The sequence below is a fragment of the Sarcophilus harrisii genome, chromosome 6 (assembly GCF_902635505.1).
Source record: "Sarcophilus harrisii chromosome 6, mSarHar1.11, whole genome shotgun sequence".
NCBI lineage: Eukaryota > Metazoa > Chordata > Mammalia > Dasyuromorphia > Dasyuridae > Sarcophilus > Sarcophilus harrisii.
The window spans coordinates 148,343,776-148,367,196 of NC_045431.1; the positions used below are offsets into that span (position 1 = coordinate 148,343,776).

At 35.0% G+C, this 23,421-nt stretch overlaps 1 protein-coding gene across 3 annotated transcripts in view; it reads left to right on the forward strand.

The window, feature by feature from the left end:
• Nucleotides 1–23,421, forward strand: part of NFKB1 (nuclear factor kappa B subunit 1) — a 159,312-nt gene that overhangs the window by 17,320 nt on the left and 118,571 nt on the right. For 2 of the 3 annotated variants that reach the window (XM_012552019.3, XM_012552021.3), the window contains exons 2-3: nt 16,178–16,226; nt 19,361–19,448. In XM_012552019.3, the coding sequence (XP_012407473.1) occupies nt 16,185–16,226; nt 19,361–19,448 (130 nt within the window). In that variant the 5' untranslated portion in view covers nt 16,178–16,184. Of the gene's footprint in view, nt 1–16,177; nt 16,227–19,360; nt 19,449–22,569; nt 23,349–23,421 lie in introns of those variants that run through there. The other variant, XM_031942311.1, reaches the window with a different exon arrangement.

Here is a 23,421-nt window from a genome sequence, read left to right on the forward strand (position 1 = left end):
TAATATTCATTTCTTCATTGTGCTATTGATAACTAACTCTGTTACTAGGTAATTTTCACGTAAAACTCCAGTGGGATCGAATTTTCTGTATTTTCTAAGTAGGAACCTCAAATTAATTTTTATAAAATAGCAATTAAGATAAAAGAAAATGAAGGTACAGATAAAAATTTGTATAATTAGAGTTGTCACTTTAATTGGTGCTTGCTGACCTAATGTTGGTGAGAGTAATCATGTAAATTTCAGAGTCACAAAATTCTGTCAAAACTGACAGGAAGTTCAGAGGTCCTTCTGTCAAATGCTTTTCTGTTTCCTTCTTTCACCTACTCAATTTCATTCACAGTTACCATCACCTATCTCCTTCTCCTTCCTCTATCTGTTCAAATACTCTTCCTTTAAGACACTATTGTGCACATTTCTAAGGTGTGGGAATGGCTAAAGTAATCAACTCTTATAGACTATACTTATTAGCTCTACATATGATTGAAGGATTGAGATCATGGAAAGACATCACACTTGCCAAACAAAATTTGTGAATGCATACAAACACACATAGAGGATGTGTAAATAATGTATATTGGATTTTTGTTGTGTTTTTTTTTGAAAGTCCTTAAAAGTATACTTCCTTTTCTTGAAATCAGAATTGTCCTTAGAGTGACTTTCTGTACCTATAAAGTTATCCTATCTTATTCATAAATTAGGAATTTCACAGCTATATTTTATATCATAGGATTCCCTTTTTATATGAAATCAGTATAGAAAAGTCTTGACAGCTATATTTAAAGATAAATGAACCACATGATGTAATGCCAGAGAAACTGAGGCAAGATAGAGATTAGAGAGTTTTTAATATTTTATTTGGATTTCTGAGAAGGAGAGATTTACTGGGACCAAAAGAATCCATTTTTGATAGCAGGGCTGAATGAGACTTTTGTCTCAAAGAATCTAGTCGCAATTGTGAGTTCTCAATGAAATATATACACGCCTAGTCCAAGCTTGGGTACATGAAGGGGGGGGGTGGAGTCCAAACTCTGGTGAACGAGAATCTCCAGGCAGAGACCATCAATCTGGTTTTGACAGGACCATAAATGGGGGTCGGTCCATAAATTCTAACAAATTGGGAGTTAAGGAGGTGTCCAACTAGAGTCAGGAAGTTTGGGCTTTAGAGGACACACACACACACACACACACACACAGTTAGTTGTATTGTTTTCAAATAGGAAGGATGATAGTGCAAATGGAAAGCTGGGTAACTCTCATGGTAAGTTTGTTTTAAGGGTTTGCCTTAACTTGATCAGAATTAATCCATATAGAACTCAATTTGAAGCTTTAAGAAAATCCCTTTTGATAGTAGAGTTAAAGAAGACCTGGCCATTTGCTTCTTTTGTGTGATAGCAGGAAACCTTCATATTGCCAATTTCCAATTCATAGTCTACAAAACACAGTATTTCCCTAGATTAAGATGGTAAACTCAACAATAGGACTCAAGAGTCCTACTTAAAACTGGGCAGGGTTGAAACATTTGAATGCAAATTTGATCACATTTGCATCTATTCCACTCTACTTGTAGGAAGGGGAAGTTCCTAGCTTCCCCCCAAAAGCACTAGAAATTTGCAACATCATTAAAGGAAGAAGGCAGGAGTGGAGTATCGGTAAATAAAATTTCCTTTTGTTGCCAGTAATGGAATAGTCAAACTTAACATCTTAGTAGTGAGCTAGTAGATTTAAAAAAAGTAATATCATTCCAAGAAGAGTTTAGAAAAATAGCCTTGATTCAGTTCAGCCCTGAGTTTGAGAACTTTCCAAGGTTGAACTCATAGGATCATCGATTTGATTCTGGAAAGGACCCCAAAGAACATCTGTTCCAACTTCCCTCCCATTTTACAAATGAAAAAAGTAGGATTTTGAGTGGTTAAATGGGTTACTTATGGTAGCTTAGGTAAATGTGGCCAGAGTTTTATAGATCTGATCCAAATTCTTTTTCCTTAAAGAATAAATAAGCAATGAGAAATGCCTTCAGTACAATACAACCTTCATTTAAACACCCTAACAAGCCACTGTCAGTGATTTAGAATAGGACCATGTGCCAGGAATTATGCTAATGTTACGATGGAACTAATTCACTTCTGTCTAAGAAAGGGATTGTTCATTGTAGTAGGAAAGCCAGCTTTTTAGCTGGTGGCATGAAGTCATATGTATCTTATTTTCTATGGGGGGGAATGAAGTTTTATTTTAGTCATATGATTTATTGAATGGCTTATTAAATATGTATAGTGCAGTACTGACAATTACAATGCCTATTATGAAATATCTGAAAAGTTCATAGTCCATTTGAAAGAAATACTTCTACAGATGGAAGTGAAGTAACACTGACTCATCTTGTTTACATATGGTTGTCTGTATGTTGTCTCTCCAGTTAGATTGTGATCTCTTTGAGATCAGGGACTCTTTTTGGGTTTTTTTTTTTTTTTTTGTATCCTTGGCAATCAGAATAATGCTGGGTACATAGTAAGCTCTTAATAAATGCTTATTGTTGACTGATTGAAAAAAAATATTGCTATGGGCCTGAGTTGTCAGGAAAGACTTAATGACAGAGTTAATATTTCAAAAGATTACAAAATTACAGGTTTAAAGGTTCCTTCTGGGATCTTAAATGTCATTTGGTCTAAACATTGCATTTACAAATGAGGAAACTGAGGCACAAAAGAAGTAAAATTCCTTAACACAGGTAACATAGCCAGTGGGCATCAGATAGTGGGTTTGAATATAAGTTTTTGACTGAAAAACCACTAACCTTAGACTGCTACCTCTTAAAAATGTTCCCTCCCTGGAATTGAATCCTGGCAGGATGGCAATAAGAGTTCAGTTATAACCACTAGACCTTGAAAGATCTAGGATTTGGATTATGAAAAAGGAAAAGGAAATGGAATTCTGGGAGGTATGGGTCTGAACATGTGAAAGAATTAAAGAAGAGCTTTGTTGAATAGTTGTCACAAATTGAGGTTGGAAAGGGAGCTGGAGTTGAGGACTTTATTATGAAACTAATATTGAAATCATTGAAGATTTTTAATCCAAGTGAATCATAACAAAAAGCATTTTTGAAATATTAATCAGTTGGGATATACTGGAGAGATGGAAGTTAGTAAGAAAATAGTATGGGACACCAATTAGGAATGCCATTCTCCAGATGTGACTAGAGACTGAACTTGGATACTTATTTTTTAAGAGAGGAAAGAAATTCAGATGAAAGAGATATTCTGAAGGAAGAATCAATAAGGTTTAGTGACTAAATGAGCATAGGATCCAAAGGAGAGAGGGAAGGAATCAGAGGTGGGAACAATGCAATTTTGAAGCAAAAAAAAAAAAAACAAGTCAGGAGAGAGGTCTGATTCCTAGAAGATGCTGGATTTGTTTTTAGACGTTGTATTTAGAGAAGGATGTCAAAATCACAATTTTGATCACATGACCTGATATTAAAAAATAAAAGTTGGCTTTAAGGAGATGGGAAGTTCTTGAGAAATTCTGTGAGGAAGAAAATAGAGAAGCTTTTAAAAAAGACCCTTGAGCCTGCATAGGGAGCTGTCCAATAAAGGTCAAATTCTGACAGTACCTATGCAAAAGGCAGAAGAATGAAAGGAACATAACTAAGGTGACTATAAAAGAGTAGAATTAAGATTTTCTAAGAATGCAAATAAAGGGGAATTTTTAAGTTTTGTGGGGCAAGAAGAATAAGGGTAGAGAGAGTTGTATCCATCATTATAGAAATATAACTGTTGTTACAATTACAACTATTGTTACTATTTTTTCCCTAAAATGTTGCTCTGATACTTCATCCTGTAATAGAGAAGGCTTTGGATTTTGAAAGGTATACCCAGAGGAGACAGAAAGCACCCGGTGGATGCTAGCTATCAGACTGCAAGAGTTTTAATTATGGAACTGTCCTAAAGATCAACTTATGAATTTTGACCATCACATGAAAGCTACTACTATGAGATAGTAGGCTTTTTCACCAGGATAGTTAAGAGGAATAATAATAGTACTTCTGTAGGCCTTCAAAAAAAGGGCTATTACTAAGTTAGGCATTGGTAGCAGGAAGAAAGGTTTTACTCAGTACTTTCTCTCAAGGAGTTTAAACTCTGATTATGGGGCTGATGTGTACACTAGTGATGTCAAATTTATATATAAATATAAGTCACTGAACTATCATACATAGGATCCCTGAAGGCAGCATATTGACTTAGGAAACCACATATTAACATTATTTATATACTAATGTGTTTTTATTCATTTGTTATATATTTTCCAATTACATTGTCCTCTGGTTTTGTACTGTTGTGGGCAGCAAGCCAAATGTTTGACACTTGTGACATACATAAAGAAGAGTTCTGCACAGAATAAGACAGTATACCACAAAGTTCGTATAGAGAGAGAATAAACAGTATCTGACAAGCTCCTTGAAGAAGGCTGGTAACTGAATGTAAGTGCCTGGAAGGCAGAAAGTGAAGGGAAAAAAGAAAAAACAAAGCTTCCAAGCAAAGAAAGCATACAAATAGTAGAATGAAGAACATTTAACTAATCCTGTTTGGGTTGAAATACAAAGTAAAGACAGTGTAAAATACCGTGTTAATAAGGGTGAAAAAGTAGTTTAGATAATAGAGAACATTCAAAGTTTTCATAGCCCTTGACTTGTAGCTCATTAGATTCTCTTGACAGCCCTGAGAAGTCAGTAGAAACAATCATTATCTCCATTTTGCTGGGGGAGGGAAACTGAGGTTGAGAGCAATTGTATAACTTGCCACAGATCTAACAGATATTAAATGGAGTTCTATCCCCTAGGCCAGATTATGGAGAGTTTAAATGCCAATCTAGGAATTTGTTAGTCAATGGGAAATAAATGAAGGTTTGGGGATAGAGGAATAAAATGATCAAAGCAGAATTGTGACAAAATGGATTACCCCAGGAAGACTATTGAGGAGTCTATTAAGAAGCCTCAGCTATTTGGAGGATGGATTGGAATAGAGAAGACAAGGAAAGGGAGTAGATGTTGAGAGTCTTGGGGAGATGGAAATGATTAATTCACTTTGCATATGTTGAGATTTTCGTGCTGATGAGATTTTTATTCAAATATTTTCAGTTGTGTTTAACTCTTTCGGACCTTTTCTAATCAGCAAAGGTGCTGGAGTGCATCAATTTCCTTCTCCAACTTCTAGATGAAGAAAGTGAGGTAAATTGAGTTAAGTGACTCACCCACAGTTTTAAAACAGCTGATAAGTGTCTGAGACTGGATTTGGACTTACTAATTAAAGGTCCAGTGGTTTATCTATTGTACCACTTACTTGCCTTTAGAATCATTACTATTATTATTGATTAGTGAGTTCTTAGCTATGAAATAATAAAGGAACTAGGAGAAGGTCTCCAGACACTTTATTAAGGATTGATAGAAAGATAAAAGACAAAAATCATCCTAGATGCAAAGAGATGAATATATTGTGGTCTGGGTACATAGGTAGGTAGAAGGACTTTACCTCCATCAATGAAATTTGTATCTCTTGAAGTACATATCGGGGCAGATGTATATTGGATGATGGGGAAAAGGTGAGCCTATACAATTTCTACTTATCTTTTCACTGGCATGGGGAACAATCCTTAAGTAGCACAAGATAGAGCACTGGACTAGGAATCAGGAAGACCTGAGTTCAAATCTTTCCTCAGACACTTACCAGTTTGTGTTCCTGGGTAAATCATTTGACTTCTCTCAGCCTCAATTTCATCATCTGAAAATGGTGATAATAATGGCACCTCCCTCACAACATAATTGTGAAGATCAAACAAAATAACTTGTAGAGGATTTTACAAATCTTAAAGTGCTATATAAATCTTACTAGGTATTATAAGAAAGAGGGAATTGAAACCTACAACAATTGAGGAGATAATGGTAATGAGGTCACATGAAATGAAGTCATGTGCTTCATTGTTTATAAATTGTTTTGTTTAAAACAACCTATGCAGGAGATTGATGATTGTCCCTGAAGTCTCTGAGTTCAGATTTAACCTCAGACATATACTAGCTGAGTAATCCTGAGCAAGTCACAGTTGGTTTGCTTGCATAGATTTTACCTAAAAATCCCATGGAGATGAGAGAAGTTAGCTATCCCAGAAGGATCTGATCCACATTATTCCTCTAGCTCCAGGACCCTCCAAAAGATATGCACAGGAGAATGCTTGTTTTAGCTAAGAAACACACCTTTTTAGGCATTGTCAGGAACTGTTGTGACTAACTACCCCCAAGAATTCTAGATAAAGGATCACATATAATTGGAACTTAGCTTCATTTAGGTCAAGGTGTTATTTCTTCTGTACAATAGTTTTGTTTCATTTTCCATCCTATATTCAATTATTTGGTACATTTCTAAGCTTCAGTAATATATACAGTATGGGGAGAGCTACCATGGTTTGTGGTTTGCACAAACTTCTGTGGTATGTGCCTGTAACTTATTAATCTACTGTCTTTCTCTAGTCATAGATCTGATGAAATACTTTTTTGGTGTAATTCCTGGTTGCTAATGCATTGTTGCTTATTTACATCCATTGTGTGCCTCTGCATTGCCTTTAGATAACTTTCAACTTTATATCTTTGGGAATTGGTATTCTGTGACCTGTAGCTATATGGTGTTGCCAGAAGAATGATAGTCTTTTGTTTCAGGGATTAATGTAGACTACAATGTGATTTCTGAAAGCAGTTTAGTCTCATTTTATTGTTGATGTGTGATATTGGTCCTAGATGAAATGACTGATGAATTAGCTCTATATATTGTCGGTCTAATTGTCCATCATTATCTGGACAATAGACATTTTAATACATGTGTTAGGGAAACTTATATGTAGTTTTGGATTTCTAGGCGTTGATGTCATTAATGAATATCACTTATAAACAAGAACTTCTGGAGAACTTTATCGTTTATATATTTATATACTGTCTTGGCCATCATCATGGCACTGAGAAACACCTTAGAAGAATATATGTTTCTCTCTTTTTTTACACTTGATATTAGTAATAATCAGAATGTTATGACAGGAACAATAACTCAAGATTCTATACCACCAAAACTATTCTAGTTTTTTTCCTTCAAAGATAAGGGACCATCCTCAAAACTTAATTAAGTTGGAGACTAAAGCTCAGGCCATTAAGGTAATTTTTTGGTGGCCTAAGTAACAAAAAAAAAAAAAAGGTGTATTAAGGAGTCAACAGATCATAGCTAACCTGTAGGCAAAGAAGTTAAAACCACCTGCATAAATGTTGTATTCTTTTTTTTTTTCTATAAAGCTTTTTATTTTTAAAACATATGCACGGATAATTTTTCAACAATGAGCCTTGCATAGCCTTGTGTTTCAGATTTTCCTCTCCTTCCCTTCACCCTCTTTCCTAGATGGCAAGCAATCCAAGATATACATGTTAAAACATATGTTAAATCCAATATGTGTAAACATATTTATACAATTCTCTTGTTGCACAAGAAAAACCAGATCAAAAAGGAAAGAATGAGTAAGAAAACAAAATGTAAGCGAACAACTTCAAAAAGAGTAAGAATGTTATATTGTGATCCATATTCAGTTCCCACAGTCCTCTCTCTGGGTATAAATGGCTCTCTTCATCACAAGATGTCAATGCTGTATCCCTTCCTTCCTTCTTTCCTTCCTTCCTTCTTTCCTTCCTTCCTTCCTTCCTTCCTTCCTTCCTTCCTTCCTTCCTTCCTTCCTTCCTTCCTTCTTTCCTTCCTTTCACAAAGGCAAATGGGGTTGAGTGACTTACCCAGGGTCACACAGCTAGGAGGTATTAAGTATCTGAGGCCAGACTTGAACTCAGGTCCTCCTGACTTAAGGATGCTCTAACTACTATACCACCTAGCTGCCCCCCCTACCCCACCCCTCAACGCTGTATTCTTGATCAATATTCTTTTCCAGCTGTGATCAAGTTAGCCTCTGGGGGGCTTATTTTATTCTTTTCTTGAATCTGAATTTACCCATGTCAGTCCTGGACTGCAACAAATGTCAATCTCTGTTGTTATTATACAAAAGAAGTATCATAATGATATAATTGGATATATGATCAAAAAAGAGAGGCAAAAGATAATTCCTACCCTCAAGGAACTAACTAATGGAAGAGATTGAAAGCTAATATAAATGTTCAAAAACACTTTATGGGGAGTGAAGAGAGGAAGAATTAGAAATAACTAACAGAGAGAAGATACTAGAATTAGGTGGGATTGAGAAATCCTTCCTATAGAAAATAAGATTTTAATTGGGACTTCAAGGAAGCCAGGACAGCTGAGTGGCACAAGATGACTTATATTCTTAAACTGAAATCTAGTCTCAGACACTTATCAACAATGGGACTCTGGACAAATCACTTAACCCTATTTGCCTCAGCTCCTTCATCTGTAAAATGAATTGGAGAAGGAAATGACAAACCACTCCAGTATCTTTGCCAAGACTCAAATGGTTTTAAAAAGAATTAGACATGACAGAACAACAAACAAGGGAGCCAAGGAAGACAGGAGGAAGAGATGATGAGAGAGAGGGCATTTCAGGCATTGAGACAGCCCGAGAAAATGTCCAGAGCAAAGAGGTGGAGAAACAGAAATTAGCTTGCTGTCATTCGATGGAAGGGGGGTGGGGAGGGTGGCATAAGAAGGGGACAAAAGGATAGCTAAGTTATTATGAAGAACTTTGAGTACCAAACAGAGGATTTTATATTTGATTCTGGAGGTGATGGGTAGCCACTAGAGATTATTTAGTAGAAAGCTGAAATAGACTAACTACAGTTAATAAGTGTCTGAGTCAGGTTTGGAACTCAGATCTCCTGATTCCAAGTCTGCTGAGTCAAATATATTTAGTAATTTAGTTGCTTTTCTCATCTTTTGGAGATTCCTAAATGACATCAGATCACCTGATCTGGTCCAAGTATCCCTGGGTACCGAAACAGCTTATAGATGTGATTTCTGAGGAAGAGATGTGTTGAAGAGGCAGGAACTGATTTTCTGAAAGGGGAAGAAGCTGGTCTTGGGAATGTACAAGCTGCTGAATATACAGTTTGACATCATGCCCAGCAGAGTTCTAGAACATATTCATCACTGGATGATTTGCAGATACTTAGGAAGGGAAGCAATTATTCCTTTAGACTCCCTTAGCTTTGTGAAAAACAAGTCATGAAAAATGAACTTTGTTTCCTTTTCTGTCATACTTTCTGGGATCAGAGACATATTAAGTATTAGAAGGGACCCCATCCAAACCCCAAGTTTTATAGATTGGAGAAAGTGAAGCTCTGATGAATGACTTTTCTAAACAAATCAGGAATTAATCCTCTACTTCCAAATCCAGTGCTCTTTTCTTTATACTGGTAGTTCCGAGAACTAGTTACCATGTCAGTTGAAAACCTTTTGCAATATCTTTGTGGACAATAGGCCAGATGAAAAGAGAGTAGGAAATATTCTTTGAAGGCATTCCACCTAAATGGTGGTGCAGTGGACCTGGAGTTAGGAAGACCTGGGTTTAAATCTAGTCTCATACACATACTAGCTGAGTAATCCAGAGCAAGTAACAACTCCTGCCTGCCTCATTTTATCATTTGTAAAATGGGGACACACTAGAGAAAGAAATGGCACACCACTCCAGCATCTTTCCCAAGAAAACCTCATTGACTTTATGGGGTCAAATAGAGTCAAACATAACTAAACAAGTGAAGAGAAAAGCAAAGCTTTTTTATAACTTGAATAATGGAGCATTCTAACAGTTGATTACATTTTTCTTAGGAGTTTTGATGTGATCAGTTTTTTTTTTCTTGTATATATATGCACATACATACATATGGAGTAAGACCTGAGAATGAAATCTGGCAGTCGGGAGCAGGAAGGTGAGGGGAATATTTTGTTTTGGATTTAATTGAAGAATGAGTAATTACTGAAATACTTCCCAAAAAGGAAATCAAATATTCTCACTTAGTTGATGGCCCCATATCATCATTTCTAAGAAAAACTTGACTGCCTCAAATACACACATACACACACATATGTATGTGTATATATATATATATATATATATATATATATATATATATATGTATCTTGGGTATATATGTATACATATATATGCTATATGCATATACATATGTTAATATTACACACGTGTATGTATGTGTGTGTGTGTGTGTGTATACATCTCCTGAGCACCAATATGCAAGATGTTGGTTGCTGGGATTGTGTTTTTCTCCCACAATAACCAAAGGAAAACCAAGAAAATACAGCAGAAATGCAATCAGCACTTGAACATGAGGGTTAACTTAGATCTAACCATCATTTTTTGGAGTGGGTAGGAGATAGAGGTTGATATTTCATTTTCAAAGTTTTTTCTTCTTGAAATGAAAACAAATGATAAATACTTTTCATAACCCTGCTTTGAATCTTTTCCCCTTTAAATTCAGTATATTATATAAAACAGTAGAGATGCAAATTTTTTAATTTCCCAGGACCTATCCTCAAGGTGTACACTAAGAGAGGTCTTGAAATAAACTTAAAGATTGAATTTTCATTTATCAATCCATACCAGAGTAAACCCATTTGAAAGTTATAGAGATTGCATTAAAAAAAAACAAAACAAAACAGAAAACACAGTGATTTTCACAGACAAATCAAGAAGAAAATCTGTTTGTGAATATGATAAATGATGCTTGCTTTCCATGTGAACCAAAAAATTAAAAACCATGAATTGTTCAGGTAATGGTTCATCAGGAAGTTGCAAAGTAATACTTTTAATACATCTTCCTGTGGAATTAACCATGACTGCAACTTCATAGATTTTTAATTAAAATGGGAAATGAAGAATAATATTTTATGGCTATTTATGGTATTCTTTATATTCTGCTATCCCATGGAGCCTTCTCCTTTTTTATTAATTCTTTTTAAATTTTTAAACTTAAACACAACAAATAATAAACATTTTCATATGCAAGACAACTAGGTAGCCAAGCACTAGACTTGGAATCAGGAAGACTTGAGTTCAAATTTGTCTTCAGATAAATATACATAATATATCTATATATATCTATCTATATATCTATATATATATATATATAATATATATATATATATACATACACACACACACACACACACATATATATATATAATATATATATATATATTAAATGCCTTAGTAATCCTCCTTTTTTTTCCCCTGAAAGTCCTCCTAGAAACCTTTCTTCTCCCTTTCCCCTCCCCCTATTGAAAGAAAAGAAAAACAAAACTCTTGTAAGCAAAACAAATGCCCACATTGGCTACTTCTGAAGATGTCTCCTGCAAAGAATCTGTTGCTTTCTGTGACAGCTTATTTCCAAGAATTCTGCTGAATAAAGCATGAAACATTTCTTCCTCCAGTAATAGCTACAGCAGGATGTTTAGAAGAAGAGGCTCTTTTAAAAGAAAATGTTTTGAGTGAGAGACTTCAATTTTTTCCCCTTTTTCTTTACCATGCCCATTTACAATAGGGGTTGTAATTTTCTACCAATCTGTATAATGACAGAGTTGGAACATACCTCATTGGTTGTCTGTTCTGAACCCTGGAAAAGTGGATTGAAGGCTGCTTTCAGAGTCACAGTGACCTCAAGCCTACACAACTTCCCTCCTCCCCCCATACACATGTATATTAGTTATATTACTCTGAACAACTCACTTGACCATTCCATGTACACAGGAAACCCTACTTGGTAGTAGAGTGAAAAGAGCTTTTGAATTATAAGGCCTGGATTCTAATCCCACCTCCCATTAGTAATTGTGTGACTTCAGGCAGAGGGCTTCCCTGACCTTAAGTTTACTTATCTGCAAAATCAGACTTCTGTTGCCTCTTTCAGCTCTGTGTTCGTATTACTGTAAATAAGAAATTTCTTTACAACTTCCCTAACAAATGGTCATTCAGGCTTCATGTGAAGACCTCTTAGTGCCCCCATTCTCTTGGTCCACTTCTTTTGGATGCCCTTTAGTCTATGTTTTCTTCCTAAAATGTGGCAATGATTCCCAAATCTAAACATTGTTTTACAGATATTATTAGACAAAGGAAGAAGACATCAGGACTATCACTTCCTCTGTTCTGGGAGCTGAGCTTCTATTAATATAATTTAAGATTGCATTAACTTTTTTGGCTGAAATTCTGTTGAATCATTTTGAATTTGCAGTTTGCTTAAACTCCCCCAATCTTTCACATGGGCTGTTGTCCAGCCATACCACCTTATCTGGCTTTTTTTTTTTTTTTTTTGGTTGTTTTTGTGTTTTTGAATATGTGCAGACTTATTTTTTTTTTTTAAAGAATTTACATGTCGCTCTATTAAATTTAATTTTATTGGATTCAGCCTATCTTTCTAGACTTTCATGATAACATGTATCATTCGACATATTAGCCAGTTAACTCTTCCATCTTTTTGCTAACTCCTTGCCAGGTCCATCTTAATTGCCCCCGAAGTAAAGAAGAAATTATTGAGACTGAGTTGAGGCTGATCTAATCTTTAGAAACAAAGCATTTTATCTGTTTCTGACAGTTCCCCATCAGCGTTCGGCTGCAGAGTTTCTGTAGTTAGAAGCTGAGAAACATGAGGTGTTGGTCTATTCTTACAAGAATGAATGATCCTGTGAAATAAGACACAATTACATCATGTTAATTTAACCACTCTTGTTGTAAGTACTATATACAGTGGTATTCAGAAGTGATCTTCACAAAAGCGAATTGTGATTATTTTGGGCATTTCTACCAGAATTCTCCCTTTATCCTCCCACCCCATGTCAGTATTCTACCTTTCCCCTATTCTAAATTTGGTCAGTTTTAATGCTAAGTGTGAAAAAGAAAAACAAAAGATTCGTTACTTGCTAGTTGCAGTTTTCTGGAATGTCTTTCCCCTCTATGACATTCAAACATTTCTCAAAGTTTTGCAGCAGTTCAATGAGGAAACATACATGAAGCACAGACCCTTAGACTTCCCAGTCTTCCCATATTATTTTGGGCCTTCCTTTTTGATTTCTCTCTCCTTCCTCAAAAGTACAAGTATTGAGGGGTAGAGGAGGAAGAGAAGAGATAATAGGATAGAAGGAGGGAAAAAGAAGGGACTTTCCCTATATGGTCTTACAGTGCCAACAGCTTAGTTTATATTTTATAATTTTAGACCTTTAGAAAACCTGTCTTTGTAATTAATGCAGATATCATTCTGTGATTCATTCTTTTTAAGTGAATCTTGATTCCTGGAGTGTTCTATTTACAATTATAAAATTTTGCTTACCTTAAGATTTTTTAGGACTGTGGTTTATCACAAAAGATTTGTCTTAATTAGAAAAAAAACTTTTTAAAGCTTCTGATTTTAACGTCAATCTTGTGTCCCCTGTAGACTGCTGGTAGACTGTTCAACTACTAGTTTGTTGTTTGCTTGCTCACTCATGCTCTCTCTCTCTCTCTCTCTCTCTCTCTCTCTCTCTCTCTCTCTTTCTCTTTCTCTCTGTGTCTCTTTCTCTGTCTCTTTGTCTCTCTGTCTCTGTCCTTTTTCCTATACACACACACACACACACTTTAGATCTTGAAGGAACCTTAGAAACCATTGAGTTTAATCCCTCATTTCTCATTTTATTGATGAGGAAATCAAATTTAAATGACTTGTCAAGTCAAATGACTTGTCCGTGATAATAGCTAAAAACTCTCTGAGGCAAGACTTGAAATCAGTTCTTGATGACTCAAAGCCAATACTCTATGTCAAGGGCTGCCTCTAAATTTTGTGCTTTGTAGAATGTTTAACACATCATAGAAACTCAACACATTTAGTAGAAGTAATATAATAATAATTCTGATGGCATATATGAAATTAATTGGGTTGCATGATACTCCAGAATATCAATCAGATTTATAGCAGCTTACTGGGAACCCATTTTTAAGAAGCCCAATGGGTGCCCCAAATGTTTGTTTAACTGAAAGTTTACCACTCTATATTACAAGGCAGCCCAGCTATGTAATAACTATGTATTGTAATACATAGCAGTGTAATAACTAAAATTGGAGTGTAAGTACCTCTGAATTCCATCTTCTTTTTTTTTACATGTGTGACTCTGGGTAAAAAAAAATTTATGTGACATGACTCTTTTCAACAGTGAGGTGATTTAGGCTAATTCCAATGATCTTGTGATGAAGAGAGCCATCTGTACCCAGAGAGAGGATTGTAGGGACTGAGTGCAGATTACAACATAGTATTTTCACTTTTTGTTGTTGTTTTCTTACATTTTATTTTCTTTCTCATGATTTTCCTTTTTCATCTGATTTTTCTTATACAGCATGATAATTATGGAAATATGTATAGAAGAATTGCACATATTTAACATATATTGGATTACTTACCTTTTAGGGAAGGAGATGGGGAAAAGAGAGGGGAATAAAAATTGGAACACGAGGTTTTGCAAGGGTAAATGCTAAAAACTATGCATATGTTTTGAAAATAAAAAAGCTTTAAATACAAAAAGAAAAAAGGACCACAAATGGAAAGTCAAAGTTGGAGGGAATGTGGGAAAATAGGTAAATGAATATTTTGTTGGTTGAGCTATGAAATGATACATCCATTTTGGAAAGCAACTTGGAATTATCCAGAGAAAGCAATAAAAATGTCCATAGTCTTTAAAAAAAATTAATGTCAAAAATTGTTTTTATATATAATTGGAAAATATAGGACACTACTTAAAAAGTAGAGGGTACATAGCTGAGAGTAGTAGGAAATAAGACTGTATAGAACTTTCTAATTTAGAGATAGGTCAGGCAGTCATTCAGTCAATAATTGATATGTACTCAATATTTCTGGAGGAGGAGAGGATTTCTTGATATCATCTAAAACATCTAGCCCCCTTGCTGTATAGGGCAGTTAAGGAAATAATTAGCTCTTGATTTGAATTCAGGAAAAGAGTAAAACTTGGCAGGCAATAAGCCAGTCTTAATATGCTGCAAGAACAGGGTTTTATTCATGTATTCATTCATTTTAAATTTACTTTAATTTTTAATTTTTTTTAAGAACAGGGTTTATAAGCTTAATTTTTCACAACAGAGGGCAAAATTGAATGAAAAATGGGATGAAATAAAATGAGTTCAGATGATCATAACAATGATTATTCAGTTAACATTTTGTGAATGAGATTCTCTCTCATTCACAAAATGCTAATGGCACTGGCATATTAACAGGACTTCAGCAAGTAGAAGATATGCTGAGACCTGTAGACTCTAACCCTCTGGTATGTATTGAAGCAGATGGAAAAGTGCTGCCTTTGGAATCAAACTCTTGAGTCAGATTTTTACCATCTGGGTGACTTTAGATAAGTCACTTAATTTCTCTGGGCATCAACTATAAAAGGAGGGATTTGAACTAGTTGCCTGAAAAGTCTCTTTTAGGCTTAAATCTATGTGTCTATGAACTTTGACCATTAGCTCTTAGTTATACTTTTAAAAATAGGCTTTATTGCTATCAAGATTATCGAATATCAATATGGAAGTTATAAGAAGCAGCTTACTTCAATAGAATAAACTTTTACCAGTGTTATCTTCAGCTTCACTCCTTCCTATTTTTTTAATTTGTAGATGTAATAAAACCTGCCTTCTTTCTTTTCCTTATACAAGACACTCCATCTCCTGAGTCTGGGTATTTTTATTACTGTCCCTCCCCAGTCATCTCTATCTTTTAGTTTCCCTGACTTCATGTCTAAGTTAAAATCACATCTTCCCTAAGAAGACATTTCCAGGACAACTTAACTAACTTCTTTCTGAAACTACCCCCAAGGTTATTATTTTTATATCGTCTGCCCCATTATCTTGTGAGCTTCTTGAGAGCTTGTTTTTGTTTTTGCCTTTATATCCCTGGTGTTTACCACAGTGCTTTGCACATAGTAGTTGTTTAATAAATGCTACTTAACTGATGTTTAAAAAAAATAATCTGGTTCATTTTTGTTGGATAATTTTGAAAGTTTTTGCCTTTTTATTCCCCATGTTATCAAAAAGGATTTAAGTCCCCAAAAGGAGGCTTTCTTAAGTTCCCAAAGAAAACCATGTCCATTTTGAAGAAGACAGGGAGGGAGGGATGCTTTTCCTTTCTCACTTCCGAAATCCTTTCATTTCTTCCTTTCAGTTCCAGAATGGCAGAAGAGGATCATTACATTTTGAGAATGCATGAACAAGTAAGTGCTGGAATGATAGTATCAAAACAGTTTTCTTAATTATGTTTAAAGAATTCATATTGGCTTATTAAAAATAAAATAAAAGTCAGTACTGTTAATGACTAAGTCCAGTGGAAATGTGTCTACACGCAGGGGGTCTACAAGCATTTAGTAATTGTTTACTATGTCCTAGCTGGTGAGGTGGAGGGGTGGGATGGGGAGAGTTGTGGAATGAGGGGAAATGTGCAAGATATCTAGGGTGTCTCAAGAGTTGTGATATGTTTGTATGATATAAATGGCAGGTCATCTCAGATGGAAGGCACTAGTAATAAGGTAAATGGGAAAAGGTCTCTTGAAGAAAGTGGGATTTGTGCTCTTTTCTTTAATTATTTATTTGGGGAGGGGGGTGGGTGAGGCAACCAGGGTTAAGTGACTTGTCCCGGGTCACACAGTTAGGAAGTGTTAAGTGGCTGAGGTCATATTTGAACTCAGGTCCTCCTGACTTCAGAATTGGTACTGCATCATCTAATGGCCCTTGTGCTGAGTCTTGAAGAAAGCCACAAACTACAAGAAAGGGGATGTGTGGAGGAGAACATGAACAGGATATGGGGTGAAAAGATGGAATGTTTAAGAGTAGGGAGCAACCTAGAATCTCTGTACCCTAGAATATATTCAGAGGAGTAAAATATAGAAGACTGTAAGAATTAATGCATACTACAAAGGCAAATTCATGTCTTCTAAATTATTGCACATATAAATTTCTATTATGATGCAGTAAAAGAAGGAGTCAGATGACAATGGAGAGAGAGCTGGGCCTGGAGACAGGAAGGTCTGAGTTCAAACGTATTTATTTATTTATAGTAGCTTTTTATTTTTCAAAATACATGCACAGATAGTTTTCAACATTTACCCTTGCAAAACCTTGTATTGCATATTTTTCTCCCTCCCTCCCCTTAGCGATATGATCCTGGCCAAGTCATTTTTACCTCTATCTGCTTCAGTTTCCTCAACTGTAAAATGGGGATCATCATAGCATCTACCTCCCAGAGTTGTTGTGAGGAACAAATGGAATAATAATTATAAAGTGTTTAATACATTGTCTGGCACATACTAGCCTCTGTATAAGGCTAGGTGGCATAGTGGCTAGAGTGCCTGCCTGGAATTAGGAAAACTCATCTTCCTGAATTTAAAATCTGGCCTCAGACACTAGTTATGTCACTCGGGGCAAGTCACTTAACTTTGCCTCAGTTTTCTTTTCTGTAAAGTGATCTGGAGAAAGAAATGGCAAACTATTGCAGTAACCCCAAGAAAACTCCAAATGGGATCACAAAGAGTTGGGCATGACTGAAACAACTCAACAAGAACAATACTTACTTTCTTTTTCCTATATCTACTCCCCATATAAAGTTAATTTCTATTTCTTTATAATGGCCAGCTCATAATTTAGTTTTTATTATGTCTAATGTGGCCCAGCTTTTCTACCATTCAATTCAAAACCAGTTACAAGTTAGTTTCTTTAAGAGTAGAAGCCCTGGAATTTAAAAGTAATGATTTGAATTAGTAATAATAAATTAATATAACCTATAAAGTAGGTAATTTATTCCAGTGCTAATTAAAACATATATACACACACAACTCATTGAAGATTCCCTTACCCCATTTTTATAAATACTTCCTTATATCTCTAATTTTATAACTTTATCTCATTTGGTCCTTGTAATGACACTATAAAGAACTAGAGTCTTCCATATACAAATGAGAAAAGGAATAATCAGAAGCATGTTTATCCAGTAAGTAGCAAAACCAGGAATGAAACCAGACAGAAAACAATGTCAAAAAGCAAATCAAAGAAGGCCTCATAAATTCATTTTCCAGAAAAGCAAAATGAACTCTCTTACTCTGGTTTGTATTAAAAAAAAAAAAGAATACAGTTTTTCTTAAAAGTACTGTGTTTAATCAGACAGTCAACAAACATCTAATTGCTGAGGATGCAACAAAAAGATATTCCATACCTTCAAGGAACTCCTTGTCTAATGGAGATGTCCACGGGTGTGTGTGGGGGTGTATGTGTGTGTAGGATAAACCTTAATTTTAATGCCTTCCCTCTGAGATTACTCTAAATTTATCCTCTCTGTGATGTATTAAAAAAATAATAGTTTATCCTGTTAAAAGTGAAAATTACCTTTCACAGATTTAACGATTTTTTTAAAGTGGGGAAATGGGGTAGGCCCAGGAGTGCCTTCTTTGATTGTGATGTGACAGACATTTGGCTACTCAGAATTTAGGCACCTTGGTTTTACCTTTCACTTTTAATATGCTGCTTTGACAATTAAAGGTGAACCCTAACCCATGTATAAGGATTATTCTGCTTGGTTTAAAACCATGTTTTCCTGCCTAAACACAGGAAATCTTTTTATCAATAAAAGATGGTTGGCCCTCCAAAAACTGCTGGGGAGACATTCATTTTGAAAGTGGCTCTTATGTGGGCATCTTTACCCTCACTAGCAACAAGGGTGGAGCATTTCCTTATCTTTCTTCTCTTGAGGGGGAGGGCCCCTTGAAGGTGTGTATTTAGGAGTATGTACATTTTCTTTTTCTTTTTTTTCTTTTTTTTTTCTAAATTCTGGAATCAGTACTTCATATTTCCTAAAAATCAGCAACTTACCTTAAGGATAGTAGCTAGCTAATGAGGCTGATCCAATATTGATTCCTTCCTTTCCTTACCAGGGAAACTTTGGATTGTGTGGCGACCCTGGGTTGGCTCTTCCCTTCAGTCTTGTCTAGCTGAATGTGTAGCTCCTCTAGAGAGGTCATTTCTTTTAAATATGCAGCCAAGCTGAGATCTCTGATCTTTTGACTTCAACCCAGGGTCATTCTGAGTTTTCACCTTGCTATTCCACATCATTTCAAAAAGAATCCAACCCTTAAGAAGAAGGCTAGACATAGAAATAAGAGAGTACTGCATGATAGATATTACCTGCATGGTCCTTAGGAAATTAAAAAATATGTTTTTCACAAGTTTTTGTATTGTTTGGTGTTTCAAAAAATATATATACATCTATTAGTACAGTATTTTAGATACTTCAAACTTAAATTTTTAAGACATACTAAGAGAAATAGTGGTTTAATTTATTTTTAAATAACTTTTATTTCAGATGTTTCAAATGGAACCTTATAACATTGGGATAAATGCAATTCTTAATAGTTCAGGATTACTTCCAGCAGACATACCATTGCCAACAGGTAAGACATCCTTCTTCCTCTGTAGGGTTAAGCTTATTTGAGAACTGTGGTTATTTTCTTCCTTCCCTTTCCCCTTTCCTTCTCTTTTTCCTGTTCTTCCCTTTCCCCTTTTCTCTCTCTTTTCCTTTTCTTCCTTCCTTTCTTTTTTTCTTTCCCTTTCTTTTCCTTTCCCTCTTTCCTTTCCTTTCCCTTCTTCCTCCCTTCCTTCCTTCCTTCTTTCTTTTTAGGTGTCCCTCAAGTACTCTGCTTTAGAAATTCAGGGATTTGCTTGAAATAGAACCAGCTTATTCAAACACTAATGATTCAGAGCATTTTTGCCAAAATTGACCTGAATAAAAGTGCATCAACTATATTAACCCATAGTACACATAATCATGGTTATGAATGTTCTCTGTTAGCCCATGGTTTTGTGCCTTGGATGCCCTCTGGACCCAGATCACCTTCCCTTCTTCCTTCTAGCTCCAATTTCTTTTCAGCTTTGTTTCTCAAGCTTTTTCTAAAAAAAGATTAATTTGTATTTAATTGTGCTGTTAACTATGCCTTCAACAGAATCACCATTTTCCTTTTCTCCCAATCATTTGGTGTTAAGGCCAATATTGACATAATTCCCATCTTTGCCTGTAGCTAATCCTCCCTCCGATTCCTTGAATGCACAGGATTTCTAGAAAGCCATCCCTATGAGAAAATCTTACTCCTTTGTAGTAGTCAGATTATAATTTATCTTTTATTATCTCTTCTGTGACCTAACCTTTCAAATCAGTACTACCTAATTCAAATTTGTGCTAGATTTTCAAATTTCTACCAATTTGCTTCTAATTCCAAATCTTCTTTAGTCACTTCTGCCTCCTCCCATTTAATTTCTTTCTTTCTGACAGGATTATCTTTTGAGATAAGACTTTTTTCATATGCTCTTCACTGGATTGAAATGGTGTTTTAAGAAATTAGTTGAGATAATTTGTAATTATTACTTCTTAAAATGTCCACTGAGATTAAGTTTGAGGCCACATCATTTATAAAGTATTTTCAAGTCATTTGTTTCTCCAATTTTGTACTCTTATTTAAGCTGGTAACATTCTTGTCTACTAGATACTTCTCCAGAGAACATTTCTCTTTTTCTCTCTCTTTTTAAAAAAGTTTCACAAACTTTTCCAAATTCTGTTCTACAGTATTTTCATGGCTATAATGGCAAAAAGATGCCAGATTTTTCCTCCACTTTCTGCTATCTGATGGGTATGTTTCTGAGTTGTTAGCTCTCGGCCCAACAAAACAATATAAGGTACCAGACAGAGCTGAGATCTTGTGAGATTTTGCCCAGGTTAAACCCTAGTTCAGTTTCCTGTGTACAAATGAATCTCTTTACTTTCTTGGTGGCTTCTGGGCTTCCTGTGAAATTTGTGATTCCGATTTTGACATATTTTACTATTTTCCTGGTGTCAGTGCTTTATTGAAATTTCAGTATCTGCCCTGAAGATCTGTCTTCATTCCATTAATGCCTTTGTGTAGTAATAGCAGACATCACAGGATTGAGTTTTTCCCACTGTGCTTTTAATTGTTAAGTTAGACAAAGGGGAAAAGATAAAATTAGTATAGTATGGAGGTATCAAAAGAGTCATCTCAGCAAATACTTTGTTTTCAGAGTTTCCTGTTTTACAAAATACTTTGCCTATAGTAGAAATTTTTTTTTTCCAAAACCAAACTATAGCTGAAAAATCTCCATTTTCCAGATTACTCTTCCTTATTAACTTTTTCATCATTATGGAATAGAAATTTGACTTTTGAAAATGCCTACAAAATTTCATGCAGAGCGAGCATAAATTTTTAATTGATGAGGGAGTAGACACAGATAAAGAAGGCCTGAGAAAGTTTTTTGGTAGAAGGATGGATTTTAACCTGGAAAGAAGCCAGGGAAGCCAGGAATAAGGGAGAGAATTGCAGGCATGGGAAGCAGCTAGGGAAAATGCTAGGAGTGCTGTGTTTGGAGTTTGATGTTTTTTTGACTCAAGCATAGATGTGTTTAAATGAGGCAGAGTTGCACAAAGTCCTCAGGCCCACTGTCTCTTCCAGAGATTAGAAAATTAGCAAAGAGATTAATGTCACTGGAACTCAGAATAAGTGGGGAAGAATAAGGTATCAAAAGTTTTGAAAGGGTGGGTGATCCTGGAGAGGGTATAAGAAGCTACTAGAGTTTACTCTTCCTGCTGCTTACATTTTGACTGTTAGATTTTTGCACAGGTGTTTTCATAAGCACTGTGCTTTATTAATATTGTTTTCCTCTTACAGAAAAATGTTTTTCTTGGTAGATATGCTATTTTGGCAGAATGATTATGTCACTTCAGAAGCAAAACAATAATTAGCATGTTTTCAATTCTTAAAGCATTTTATTTCAAAAGTTCAGTTCTTGCTATGTAAATTGTTTTCACCCTATGCCCCCTCCTATGTTAGATTCCTTAATTTTTACAAAGCTATTCATAATTTCTGCATTAAAGCTAAAAGAGAAAAAAATTGAGGGGTTGAATTGGTAGGGGAACAAAGATAAAAGATACCATACTAATGTTTTATGCAAAACATGCAAAGTTATTCCCTTTCTCTCCCTGTTGAAACTTGATATACTTCAAGTTCATTCATTATCAGAGGACTTCTCTTATAACTTATTTCAGTAATGTAACCACAAGAAATAATTACACTTTACTTTTCAACTGTTTTCCTCTTTGTCATTTTTCCAGATTCATTTCTGGCAGTGAAGAAATAAAACTAAATCTACTTTAAGCCATAAATCACTTAGAATGTCAATTTAAGGGCTTATTTATAATTCAATAATGTATCCAAAGTACTCTCTTGTTTTTATCTGAGGGAAAGAAATTTTATATAAGCAAAATTACATTCTCACATTTTAAAAAATTATAAATTTTAATTTGAGTGCAATGGGAAGAATATCATGCCTACTGTATTTCACAAGCATAGCCCAACATTCTGCTGACATTGAACAACCAACCAGCTGTGAGAGATTCTCTTGTAGAAAATAGATCTCAATTTTTGTTGTCAGTAATTCCTTTTGATATGTAAACGTCAGTTATTTTGGTCATATGGATTCATTTTTTTTCTTCCATTGCTTTATTTTTCTTTGCTTTGTTTTGGGTCTTGTTTTATCATATAAAAGTGATTGGGATTGAAATTTTTGTGTCAGTTAGCATTTTTCTATTTTCTATTAGGTTAAGTTTCATCAGGTGTTTCTGTTTATTTGAGAGAAGAGAACCACTAAAAATATCAAGTCGTATTGTATTTGATAGCCATGATATAGAAGGAAAGTCTATCTCATGATCAATGGATTTTTTTTGACCAGAAGAGATCAATAGATAAGAGAAATACATTAAACCTAGAAGATAGATAGCAGTTACTTTAAATGGTTGAAGAGATATTATAATGCAAACAGAATAAAGGATGATAATTAAAAAGTCAAAGTGAAGCCAGCTTGAATTCCGGAGATGAAAATCTATATCAGTCACAAGATAATGATTCTATTCTTTTTAGTCCCATTTCAGACTTGCTCTCTTTAAGAAAATGTGTAGGGAAAGAAGACAAAATATGATTGATTTATGACTCATCCCCCTCCCTAAACTATAGGACTATAATTTATTAACATTCACTTCAGCATATATTCATTAAGTGCATGTCATGTGTAAGCCATTGTCTTATCATTTAATAAGTTACTGTGTGTAAATGTTGGTAGAGTAATTCCCTCCAACCATAACTCATTCCTGTTTATATGGTTCTCAGTGGTAGGTAGTGTAAATAGTATTATCTCCCTTTTACAGGTGAAGAAACTGAGGCTCAAAGGTTGACTTGTCCAGGGTCACAAAGATATGGGAGAGGTCCAAAGAGGCGGGATTCAAAGTCATACAGGTAGTAAGTAGTAGAGGCTAGATTCAAATCCATGTCATCTGACTATAGATCTAATGCTCTTTCTCCTACCTCC